Source organism: Delphinapterus leucas, chromosome 17, assembly GCF_059928025.1.
Source record: "Delphinapterus leucas isolate spDelLeu-1000000601 "Yukka" chromosome 17, BTC_Dleu_Yukka2, whole genome shotgun sequence".
Taxonomy (NCBI): Eukaryota; Metazoa; Chordata; class Mammalia; order Artiodactyla; family Monodontidae; genus Delphinapterus; species Delphinapterus leucas.
The window spans coordinates 33,468,209-33,481,739 of NC_143145.1; the positions used below are offsets into that span (position 1 = coordinate 33,468,209).

Genomic DNA, 13,531 nt, shown 5'->3' on the forward strand with positions numbered 1-13,531 from the left:
TTGATTTTTTAGCTTCTAAATCGGATTGTTTTAAAATTAGAGTAAATGTGTGGGAAATTAGCAATAGTATCATGTTTTATGTCTTAAAGTACTGTTATTTCAGTTTTTTAAATCATGAATAATACTTCTGAAATTATAATATTTTATTTCACACAGTATTTATCAGACCTCTTTATTTAGAATGACGGGGAATGAACTATAGTCTCTTCGCCTGTTTTTTTTGATAATATGAATAAATTTTTTAAAGAACTCTGTGCCCGTTGTAGCAAATTCGGTCGGTGCTGGAGTATACAAAGGAGGCCTTCCTCTCTAATTTCAGTTTGTATACACCGTTAGATTCTTCTGTGTGTGTGTGTGCAAATGCATGTACATACATATATCATATGCCTATGTAACATGTGCACAGTAACTATACAGACATCACTTAAAAGTTAAAGTTAGAGCATATGCTAATGTTACTCTGAAACATACTTAACTCAATGTGCATATCTTTCCAAGTGAGTACATGTAGAATTACTTAATTCAGTTTTTTGAATATTTTATTGTAAGGCTGTTTTTAGTTTATTCATTTACATGCTGACGGAGATGTAGATTAAGTTCTATTTTTTTCTATTATAAAGAATTCTACTAAGACCTATAAGATAGGTATTATCTGCTCTGTTTTTGAGATGAAAGTAAGACACAAAGAGGTTATGTAATTTGCCCTAAATTGCACAGCAAGTAAGAAGTGAAGCTGGTGTTAGAATCCTAGCAATCTAGTCCAGAATCCAGTCTTAGATACTGCATTATGTTATTGTTTTCCTTCTACCCATCTTTACTCTGTTTACTGAGTTAGAATAAAAATTTAATGTATAAAATATATCTAATATTAAAACTCTCCTGAGGATAATTTAATATGCTGCCTTAAGGATATTGGAAACCTTAGGGTCACAAATTACACAGCTTTAATTTGGAGTTGTATCTACTATAGAAGTAGAAGGTTTAAGCCATTGGCTCGCAAATGTTAATGTGAATACAAATCACTGGGAGTGGGGGATGATCTTGTTAAAATGTAAATTCTGATTCAGTAATCTGGAGTAAGGCCTGAGACTCTGCATTTCTAATAAGCTCCCAGTAATGCCAGTACTACTGATATACTTGTAAGTAGCAAAGGTTTAGGCAACTTATACTGACCTTTGGCAAATCTTGTTTGTTGTTTTATTGAATCAGTTTCTTATACCATTTTGTTTAGGATACCAATTTTCATAAGTTGTACACATTAAAGAAATAATGTGGGAGCTTTCTAGTAGTTTCATTTCTATGTCTGTAGCATTTAACATTGTTAGGAAAAATAAGTTGTGGCTTCTGTGGTACTAATGCACAGTACTTAAATAAATAACTGTAGTCAGATTTATTTGTGTAATAAATATAGCTTACACACCTTTGTCACTATTTCCACTGTATCATTTTTAATGGAGGGAAACATAACATTTCTTTTCATTTTGAAGGCTGTAGCTGTAGTTGAACTACAAAGGTTGTTTTATCACTATTATTTTATTCTTTAGTAATAGTAAAAATATATTTTACACAGTTACAAAAATGAATTCCTCTTCAGTGCTGTGTGTCAGGCACTATATCAAGTGCTTAATTGGCATGATTTCATTTAATCATCATGAACTCCCTCATTTATTCATCATTTGTTAGCTCTTTGAGCACCTGCTCTGTTCTAGGAACCGTGCATCCAGTGATGCGGCAAGTTTACACAGATTCTGCTGTCCTAGAACTTAGCTCATTGGGGGATGCTATACAGTAATCAAGCAACCATAGAAGTGTGATGGTTGTAAAAGATAAGTTATTAATTATAATATTTGCTATTGTCTCTACTCTTTGAACCATCAAGAGAATTCTGCTTTTGCCATCTAAGTTTCTCCCACCTAGCTTCTTCCCCTGCCCCACTCCAGGGAGAATTCTTTCTCTGTCAGCTGGATTCCTGAATTGTTGTGTTGCCAAATTGACCTAATGCATAGAGAGAGAGAAAACTTTAGAAGTAAAGATGAGCAGCTTGTAGAAAGAAAAGAAAGAACAGAGGTAGATGGAAATAATTTATAATAAAACTAAATTAAATTTTTAAAAAGAACAGCTGAGGGACACTTTACTAATTTAAAGGAGTAAATAATCTCTACTTTAAATGGGAGTCTTTTTAAAACCACTTTTATTTTACTAGGTGACACTTAGTAACTCATTTCAGTAAGTTACTTGAATGCTTCCATTTGCCCAACTTTGTGGTAGGAGGTGTAGAAAATCAGGGGCTACCAAAATAGGGTATAATCATGTCCCTGCTCTAAAGACTGTTAGAGTTGTTGATGAGAAGATGTTGAAGGATTTAGAAGGTAATGCAAAACATAGGACATGGGACACCATGTGTGACCCCAGCAGTAAGCACATTCTGGGCTAATTAAGCATGCTTTTAGAGGAATGCTGTTTTTAAAAAGTATATGATTGTCTCTTTTCTGGTAATAGTACTAAGTTATCTTTTGACTATTAACTTGATAGAAAATTCTTTCTGGTATTAATCAGATCTATATATTTGGCCTTTATATTACACTACATTGTTGTGATTTCCAAAACATTTTGATTTCTCTACTACTATTATAATTTTGGGCTGCATAGTACTGTTTTGAAGATTATTGTAAGAGACTTTAATTTCATTTCTGGATATTACAAGTAGCTCTATGCACCTGTTTTTCTATTAGAGGGAGAATCTGAAATTTTTTTTAATTTTATCTTGGAAATTAGTTTATTCATTATGTTTAATTTTAGGAAATGGTGCTCTTGCAGAACATTCTGAAAATGTGCATATTTCAGGAGTGTCAACTGGTAAGTCATTTTTTGTAATGTTTAAATTTCATGCATGACTTCTGTGGTAAATGTTGACAGCCACCTGGTATCTTATGAAGTGATATTTGGCTATAAAAATTATTACTGCTTTTTGCAGCATGTAATAAGGAATGAAGTAACTGGAACATGGAGAAATTCTCATAAGATAAAATTGATACTTGCATGCCCATGGATTGATTATATTTTTCCAAACGGACTGCATAATTATTTTTCCATGCAAACACTGAGCCAAGAGAAAAGTTAGCTCAAGTTGAATTAGTGTTTTCTTTACATACAAAGTTATATGAAATGAAATTTATTAAAATGTAATTTTGAATGCTATTCCTAGCATTAGAGCCTTAGAAATTAAGCATTTTACTTGATTTTTTAGATTAAAAATACTACTATGCATAAAACTGTAGTACTTGAGTGCACAATTTATATGTTATTAAAAAGCAACCCAACAACATATTTGTGTGCATGAAATTCAGAAACTTGTTGAGGTAAATGCATTTTTTCCACTCATCTAAGCTTTTATAACTTAATAATTATTTAAGGGCCCATAACTATTAAAATGTTCATTCTTAAATATGTAAAATAAAAAACAAGGAACTACTATATAGCATGGGGAAATATATTCAGTATCTTGTAATAAACTGTAATGGAAAAGAATCTGAAAAAGAATATATATACATGTATACACATACACACACACAAACACACACATAATTGAATCACTTTGCTGTGTACCTGAAACTAACAAAACATTTTAAATCAACTACACTTCAATAAAAAAAATTTTTTTTTTCATTCTTGGGTGACTTCCACAACTTGGATACCATTTTTGCATTATCAACTACAATTACTAGGAGAGCAGAATCTTGAATTTTTTGCCTATATGGAAATTGAGTTTCTTACTATTATTTTATTATTTCCCTATATTCTTGATAAGTTTTGTGTGATTAAAATAATTGCACTTGGTATATTTGTCAATTTATTGATTGATTTCTTCATGTCTTCTTGGAATTTTTTGGTTATTTTTTTCTCATGAAGGAAAGCTGAATGTTTTTCTCTTTTGTTTTATGTCTCATTTTATATTCAGAAAGTGAATAGACTTAACAAGTACTCTAAGAGTTAGTCTGTGCTAGGCCAAACAGATTGACGATCCTGGTTTCCTGAAAATGAAAAGCAGGCGCTTCTGCAGCCTGCGTTAATTCTTTTACAGTGTGTTTCCCCATTTGCATATGCTTTCAAACGGCATACAGTTGTGTACATCAAGTTAAAAAAGGTTCGTTTAGAGTTGATCTTAATTTTCTCCCTTTTTCTACTTTGGATAGCTAATGAAAATTATGATTACTTTTCCAAGTTGTAATTATGAAGTAAGAAGTTGTGTAGAAACATTTAATTTACACAGCCGAATAGTTACTGTCTAATTCAGTGATTTTCAGATTTTTGGTTCTCAGGACCCCTTTTAAGCTTTTAACAATATCAGGGACTGCTCAGGCTGCCATAACAAAATACCAAAGTCTGAGTGGCTTAAATAATAGATATTTATTTTCTCACAGTTCTAGAGGCTAGACCTCCAAGGTCAAGGCGCTGGTGGGGTTGGTTTCTGGTCTGAAGACCTTTCTTCCTGACTCGCAGATGGTGCCTTCTTGCTGTGTCCTCACATGACCTTTCCTCTATGTGCACTCAGAGAGAGAGGCCTGTGGTGTCTCTTCATCTTCTTATAAGGACCCCAGTCCTACAGGAGTAGGGCCCCATCCTTATGAGTTACCTCCTTAAAGTCCCTAGCTTCCAAATACAGTCACACTGAGGGTTAGGCCTTCAACAAATGAGTGTGGAGAGGACACAATTCAGCCCCTAACAAGGACTTCAAAGAGTTTTTGTTTATGTAGGTTATAGCTACTGATAATTACTGTATTAGAAATTAAAACTGAGAAGTTGTTTAAAAACTTCTTAATTCATTTGCTAATGAAAGTAGTGTCTATTGCATGCTTACATCAATAACATAATTTTATTAAAAATGTATTTTTCAAAACAAAAACATCAATAAGAAGAATCGTATTGTTTTATAATTTTGCAAACCTTTTAAAGATTGGCTTAAAAGGAGACCTGGATTCTCACATCTGTTTCTACACTCAGCCTTTTGTAACATATTGCTTTGTTTGACAATATGAAGACAATCCAGCCTCACACAGTTGTGTAATTTGAAAAGAGAGGAGTATTTCCATAGCCATTTTCAGATAATTGTGAATATTCTTCTTTGATACTGTACCAGAGCTCAGCAAGTGGTGGTTTCTTAAAGGTTAGTTGCAAGTAGGATCTGAAACCATATCAGTGAACATTTTGTTCTCTGTTTTACAAAAATCCAGTGGCCTTTCTTGCCCTTTAAATGGGTATTTTTTTCACCATGCATCATTTCGTAATATGAATTAGTTATTTGAAAATACTGGTTTGCTGAATTACGTGGATTTACAGGTTTATTTTCTCATAGTTCTGGAGGCTAGGAGTCCAAGATCAAGGTATTAGCAGGGTTGGTTTCTTCTGAGGCACCTTTCTTTGGCTTGTAGATGGCAGTCTTCTACCTGTTATCTTCACATGGTCTTCCCTCTGTGTGTATCTGCGCCCTGATCTCTCCTTATTAGGACACCAGGCATATTGGATTAGGGCTCACCCATATGACCTCACTGTGATTTAGTTAGCTCTTTAAAGATCCTGTCTCCAAATCCAGTCACATTCTGAGGTACTGGCAGTTAGGACTTTAACATAGGAGTATTGGGGTTGACACAGTCCAGCCCGTAACAAAATGAGTGTTTTAATTAAATGTATTTATGTGTCAATAAATTACTTAATTTCAGAGCTCAGTTAAACCTTATTTATGCCTTACTGTTTTTCTGAAGGTTGGTCTTATAAAATCTTTCTTCTGTGGAAAGAGAAGAATAACATGAAGTCTATTCCAGTCGTACCATTAAAAATATAAATGAATGCTCTCTCAAAAGGTGCTTTTGGATATACAGATTCATTGCAATTTTTCTTTATTTAGTCAATATGGAACTGTAGAAGGTGTAATGCTTGATATAGTATAAGCCTTCTGAATTCCTTGCATCCCCAGTTGAAATGAGAGTCCTTTCAGTGCTGGTATAAATGGAAAATTAGCTTTTGGAAGACCCTCTAAACGTAGGACTTGCTTTCTCTTGAGACCAGCGAGCAACACGAGTGCCTCTGCTACTTTATTTGACAGTGCTCAGTGCCTTAGCTCATTCATTCTTTGCATTCTGGAAATTTTAATGACGTTTTAGAAAGAATTTTAACTTACATGCAGTAGTATTTTCAGGTAATTTGTGGTCCAAATCAGGACACTTTGAAAGCAAAAGGGTATACTGCTTTTAATAATGCTGATGCCACAGGCAAAACCAGAGCTATCCTGGACAGTTTGGGAGGTAGAGCCACCCTATCTGTAGCGAATTAAATTCATTCAGCATGTATTAAACACCTGATGTGTACCTTGTGCCAAGAAGGGTGGGAGTTAGCAGTAAGTAAAATAGTACTGCTACAAGAACTTACCATTTAATGGAGAAAGTAGACATGTGAAAAATGCCCCTGTAATGTGGCCTTAATGTAGTAAATCCTATGGTAAATAATGACCACGTTAAGTTGGATCATGAATTTATTTAAAAGGCCTCGTTACAATGTCTGGTGTGTAGTAAATGACTTCGTATTTTTCTTACTTTATTTAATTGTGAGTAGTACTAAGTACTTAGTTTTGTTTATTCATATAATTTTTATGGGAATTAACAATTTTTACTCGGTAATATAGTTTGGGTTCTTACGCTTAGGGTAATATGTTTCTATTTCTAACGTTCTAGTCATTTTCATCCTCCTCCTCAAATCTTTGCTTAGAGATATGTTTTTGTCCTTTTGCTGGTTCTTATGCTATAGGAATTGTCATAAGACAATGTAAATTATCAAAAAGTATACATCTAGTGGTTGTATAATGGAAAAGAATGATTGGATAAAGTATTCTTTTTTATATATTTTTTCCTTAGAACTTTTCATGGTTTGGAAATTTAAATCTGCTTTCATTTATAAAATAGAGAAAGGAGAAAAGACAAATGGTATTTTTGTAAATCTAATAATATGTGAAAATCATTATGAAATTATATCATAGAAACTGCAAGTAATATAATTGTATATATGAGACAATAGGAAGGCTATTTTAATGTTCTTTTTAAAAATGTCTAAATTAAATGCCTCATGTTCTTTGTTAAATGTCTAAATATGTAAAATAGCTAATGTATTGCTCATCTGCTACATAGAATGAAACATTTTTTTAGATCAGATTGATTTATACACATTGAACAAATATATTTGATTTTTAATATGTATCCACTTTAATTGAATTTTCTCTATAATCTATATTTGGGTCAGAATAATTCTAGATATAATAACGTATAATGGAAAAGAATCTGAAAAAGAATAGATATATTCATATATACACATGTATAACTGAATCACTTTGCTGGATACCTGAAACTAACACAACATTGTAAATCAACTATACTTCAATTTTTTTTAAAAAGTGTAATTCTAGGGCTTCCCTGGTGGCACAGTGGTTGAGAGTCCACCTGCCGATGCAGGGGACACGGGTTCGTGCCCCGGTCCGGGAAGATCCCACATGCCGCGGAGCGGCTGGGCCCGTGAGCCATGGCCGCTGAGCCTGTGCGTCCGGAGCCTGTGCTCCGCAACGGGAGAGGCCACGGCAGTGAGAGGCCCGCGTACCGCAAAAAAAAAAAAAAAGTGTAATTCTAGATATAATTTGATTATTTCCTCATTACTCTTGATTACTTCCAAATCAGTTTTTTACTTGTTTTCACAAATTCTGTTTATGCATTATACAAGTTTCATTAAATGTTTAGAAAAATTGGAAAAAGAGCAAAAAGATTACGAAGATCACCCATTAACCCTGCATTCTTAGTATAATTAATAATATTATAATTACTTCATTTGTACTTTTTCTGTGCATACCTTAAAGGTAATTGTATATGCATTTGGATTGTAACTAATTTTATCTCCTGCCTTTTCTATTTAACATTTTATAGAATATATTTTTTACATAGTTATTTTAATGCCTGTATAAAATTTCCATCCTGTGGCTATATTGTAATGTTCTTAAACGTATCAATGGATTCTTTTCCAATGGGTTCTCCCTAGTCTGGATCATGTTGCAAGGAACATATTAATATATATTTAGCCCTTTTTTAATTTCTGAGATTATAGCCCTTTTTTAATCTCTGAGATTATTTCTTTAGCATAGATTTCTAGAATTGGAGTTACTGTATCAAACATCATAAATAATGTAGTGACTCTAGAAACCTTTTGTCAAATTGCCTTCAAAAAGGATTGTATTGATCTACACAGCTATCTGCAAGGTATGAGAGCACTTACACTGCATATAATCATGTTTTTCCGGTTTAACTGTTTTCTTACTATGTTTCTATTAAAGTCCCAACCTTTTATTTTCCCCAAACTGTTCAGAAATGTAACTGTTTATTTCTCTTTTTGACTCATGGCCTGGAGTTGTGACATTGCAAAGAATAAAAGAATAGGATTGGCTTTTATGGTTAGGCAAAAACTACCCTGAAATTTAAAAAAGATTTTCTGGTTGCTAGTAGGAACAGATGTTGGGGCATGTGCTTTCTCAACTAGAAAGTTTTTATGTATGAAGTTTAACACATTATTCCCAATTCACCAGTGATACAGCTGCTAAATGTTCGTACCTCATAACATCCGTAGCTAAAAGCTCTACCTGAGATTATCCTGATCTTGAGTCTACTTTACATTTGACTTCAAATCTTTTGTCAGGCAAGGCTGAAATTTCTGAGTGTGGAGAAAGAGAGTTATCTGCTTGGGAAGTTTCTTTCTTAATCCTTGTTCGTATTAACTGAATTAACAGAGTATAGAAAATAGTAGTTGTTAGGCATTGTTCTTCCTATGTTCTGTCAGAATTTTTATTTCATCAAAATCACCCTTTCTTGCTTTTGCGTTTTTTCATTTTATAGTTCCTATTCTAGTACTCAAAGGCCTAGCACACTGCTGGTCCTATAAGCCTTTTTAAACTAATAATTTAGTTGTGGCCTTTTAAAGTAGGAGATATTATTTTCTAAATTGCAGTAGTTTGCTTACAGATTGTTTAGCAACATTTTACGGAAGTGTGGAGCACTATAGTAAAATGGCTTTTGTTTTAACCACAGTTAAATAATAGAACGGTCATTTGAACTTTCTGTGGAAGAACATCTAGTCTGGTAATACTTTTATTATCCTAGAATTTTCAGATCTTCCAAACAAAAAGTCTGAAAGGAAATGAAGCTTAAACTATAATTATTTGATAGCAGTTTACAGCTTTTTTTTAAATATAGAAAAGTTGCATGAATAAAGCAGCAGGTGCAAGTGGCCCTTTGTACCTTTCCTGTTATTTTAATGTTATTTTCAATTATTCAGGTAAATACCTGGACCTCTTGCTACACTTATGAAAAAGAATTTCACCAGTTCTTTTGTCCAATACAATGTCTTTTATCCATGTTTCAAATGGAGAGAAAAAAAAGAAAGCTTATATATTTTAGGGTTTTTAGGATTTTAGAATATAAAAATAGAACTTATTGTGAACCCAAGAAACTGTCCTTCAAATGAAGAAAGTGAGTGGAGAATACAAGACAGTACATTTTTTTAAAAAACCAACAACACATTAGTTTAGGGAACTATTAACTTTTAAAGGCATTGCCTGCCTTCAGAGTTTATTTTTGAGACACTTCAGCTTTTGGAGTAGAGCATTCCCTGTAATTTTTAGAAAAGAAAGTAATGGTAGTATTATATAGTACTATAGTATATAGTATTATAATGTTTGTATATTATAAATGTTTCTTATATATTATACTTTTATATGTAATATTATATGCTATATAATTAAATATTGTTTATAACATTTTATTATACAATAATATATTTTATGTGAAGCATTTACATAGCCATAACATTTCATATGTTGTCACATATTTACTGAACAATTACATATTTATAGCAAGATTGTTATATCTTATAATTGTTTATTACTATAATAAACAATAAATAAACTCAACAGCAGAACATTAAGTGTACCAGGACCAGAGACAGAACAGGTTGTAATGTGACAGAAGTGTGCGATGCTTAGCTGGTAGAAGTGAAGTTTATCTGCTCAAGTGAGTGGGCCAGATCCATTGAAGGTAAAAAACAAGTTGCATTCAAACATTTGACATTTTCTTTTCCATTCTTTAACTTTGAGAATAAACCTTTTTTCACTTTGAGAATAATTCTTCAGTGTGAGATCATGTTAATTTTTTGTACTTTTGCTAAGGCATAGATTTAAAGATACTATGCATCTATTGTGCAAAAGCCAGTCACTTAGCAGGTAGGCAAACTGAAGTTTGGTTTTCAAGTTGACTAACAGACCAATACAAGTTAGGGGGTGATTTGATCTTAAGCTGCAGTGAGAGAGATACAGTATCCAGAACAAAGTCCATCATAGTTCTTTACTCCTCCCTAACACAGTCTGATATTAGGTTTGTTTCTGGGTATCACTCTTGACAGAAGACACCAAGACTGGAACACTCTCAGAAGAAGATGTGAGTATACCAAAAACTATATCAAGGCTGATAGAAATGACTGAGAAAATTGTGAACTCCAAGGCCAATTTATCTTTGCTCATGTGCTGATTCTGCCTTACCTCTTCTATGTTTCCAGCAAGAATCACAGTAAACTTCAGAAATTAATAGTTTTTCCCATTCAGGAGATAGAAGTCGTAGTTTGCTTAGCATTTCGTTCACCTGGAGTGCTTAAATTTAGAAAATGTAAGTAACATATCAATCGTTTTTATGCTCTTCCAGGAAAAAAATTGCCCTTTTATGTCCTTTTAAAAAAAGATAGAAAAGGTTGAGTCTTCTGTATTCATTTTATCTTATGCTTTGCTAGCAAAATTCAAAATTATTCTTGCCCTTAGAAATTTTAGGATAAAGCTAGTTAGCTAGTTCCACTAAGAGTACTCTTCTGATCTTATTCATATTGTGCTGTGACCCTGTTAGAACTAAAACTGTTTTTTCTATTTTTCCTTCTGTCTTTTTCCATATTTTGTACCTATCTTGACTTTTTAAAATATATATTATTTTACTGCCAGGTAGCCTCTGATTATTATTTGTTCTGGACATTAGTGAGCTTTAAGAAAGCAAGGAATTACCTGCCTTGAATAGAGTTGAGGACCAAGTGAATATTTTGGTCCTTAAAAAAATCACTAAAAATAATAGGAATAAAGATATTGCTGTGTTCATTCTTAAGTATCTGTACTAATACAGAGGAATGAATATCCATTTAATATTCATTCTGGATATAGGATTTCCTGGATATAGGATATCCTGCTTACCATAGAAATGTATGATTTCTGGAAATAAGTCTGCAAGTAATGAAAGAGTCTCCAGAGTGTGAGTGATAAATTAATATAAAGTTTTCTGCTTGCACTGATTTTTAACTTTTATTTATTTTTTTATTTATTTTTAATTTAAAAAAAATTTTTAACATCTTTATTGGAGTATAATTGCTTTACAATGGTGTGTTAGTTTCTGCTGTATAACAAAGTGAATCAGCTATACATCTACATACATCCCCATATCTCCTCCCTCTTGCGTCTCCCTCCCACCCTCCCTATCCCACCCCTCTAGGTGGACACAAAGCACCAGGCTGATCTCCCTGTGCTATGCGGCTGCTTCCTACTAGCTATCTATTTTACGTTTGGTAGTGTATATATGTCCATGCCACTCTCTCACTTCGTCCCAGATTACACCTCCCCCTCCCCATGTCCTGAAATCCATTCTCTATGTCTGCATCTTTATTCCTGTCCTGCCCCTAGGTTCTTCAGAACCATTTTTTTTTTTAGATTCCATATATATGTGTTAGCATATGGTATTTGTTTTTCTCTTTCTGACTTACTTCACTATGTATGACAAATTCCATCCACCTCACTACAAATAACTCAATTTCGTTTCTTTTTATGGCTGAATAATATTCCATTGTATATATGTGCCACATCTTCTTTATCCATTCATCTGTCGATGGCCACTTACCTTGCTTCCACGTCCTGGCTATTGTAAATAGACCTGCAGTGAACATTGTGGTACATGACTCTTTTTGAATTATGGTTTTCTCAAGATATATACCCAGTAGTGGGATTGCTGGGTCGTATGGTAGTTCTATTTTTAGTTTTCTGAAGAACCTCCATACTGTTCATAGTGGCTGTATCAATTTACCTTCCCACCAACAGTGCAAGAGGGTTCCCTCTTCTCCACACGCTCTCCAACATTTATTGTTTGTAGATTTTTTTTTTTTTTTTCGGTATGCGGGCCTCTCACTGTTGCGGCCTCTCCCGTTGCGGAGCACAGGCTCCGGACGCGCAGGCTTAGTGGCCATGGCTCACGGGCCCAGCCGCTCCGTGGCATATGGGATCTTCCCAGACCGGGGCACGAACCCGTGTCCCCTGCATCGGCAGGCGGACTCTCAACCACTGCGGCACCAGGGAAGCTCTGTAGTTTCCTTGATGATGGCCATTCTGACTGATGTGAGGTGATACCTCATTGTGGTTTTGATTTGCATTTCTTTAATGATTACTGATGTTGAGCATCCATTCATGTGTTTGCTGGCAATCTGTATATCTTCTTTGGAGAAATGTCTGTTTAGGTCTTCTGCCCTTTTTTGGATTGGGCTGTTTGTTTTTTTGATATTGAGCTGCATGAGCTGCTTGTATATTTTGGAGATTAATCCTTTGTCACTTGCTTTGTTTGCAAATATTTTCTCCCATTCTGAGGGTTGTCTTTTCGCTTCCCTGGTGGTGCAGTGGTTAAGAATCCGCCTGCCAATGCAGGGGACACGGGTTTGAGCCCTGGTCTGGGAAGATCCCACATGCTGTGGAGCAACTAAGCCTGGGCGCCACAGCTACTGAGGCTGCGCTCTAGAGACTGCGAGCCACAATTACTGAGCCTGTGTGCCACAGCTACTGAAGCCTGCGCACCTAGAACCTGTACTCTGCAACAAAGAGAAGCCACTGCCATGAGAAGCCTGCACACCTCAACGAAGAGTAAACCCTGCTCGCCACAAGTAGAGAGAGCCCACATGCAGCCAAAAATAAAAATAAATAAAATAAATAATTTAAAAAAATACTGTTTATGCTTTCCTTTGCTGTGCAAAAGCTTTCAAGTTTCATTAGGTCCCATTTGTTTATTTTTGTTTTTATTTCCATTTCTCTAGGAGGTGGGTCAAAAAGGATCTTGCTGTGATTTATGTCATATAGTGTTCTGCGTATGTTTTCATCTAAGAGTTCTATACTGTCTGGACTGACATTTAGGTCTTTAATCCATTTTGAGTTTATTTTTGTGTATGGTGTTAGGGAGTGTTCTAATTTCATTCTTTTACATGTAGCTGTCCAGTTTTCCCAGCACCACTTATTGAAGAGGCTGTCCTTTCTCCACTGTACATTCCTGCCTCCTTTATCAAAGATAAGGTGACCATATTTGCGTGGGTTTGTCTTTGGGCTTTCTGTCCTGTTCCATTGATATATATTTTTTTTGTGTGCCAGTACCATATTGTCTTGATTACTGTA

At 34.3% G+C, this 13,531-nt stretch overlaps 1 protein-coding gene across 2 annotated transcripts in view; it reads left to right on the forward strand.

Moving 5' to 3' along the window:
• LRP12 (LDL receptor related protein 12) overlaps positions 1 to 13,531 on the forward strand; it is an 84,266-nt gene that overhangs the window by 36,682 nt on the left and 34,053 nt on the right. The window contains exon 2 of one of the 2 annotated variants that reach the window (XM_022584598.3): positions 2,800 to 2,856. The exons of the other annotated variant lie outside the window; for it this stretch is intronic. Coding sequence (XP_022440306.1) covers positions 2,800 to 2,856 — 57 coding nt within the window. The remainder of the gene's footprint in view (positions 1 to 2,799; positions 2,857 to 13,531) is intronic. 2 annotated transcript variants of the gene reach the window in all.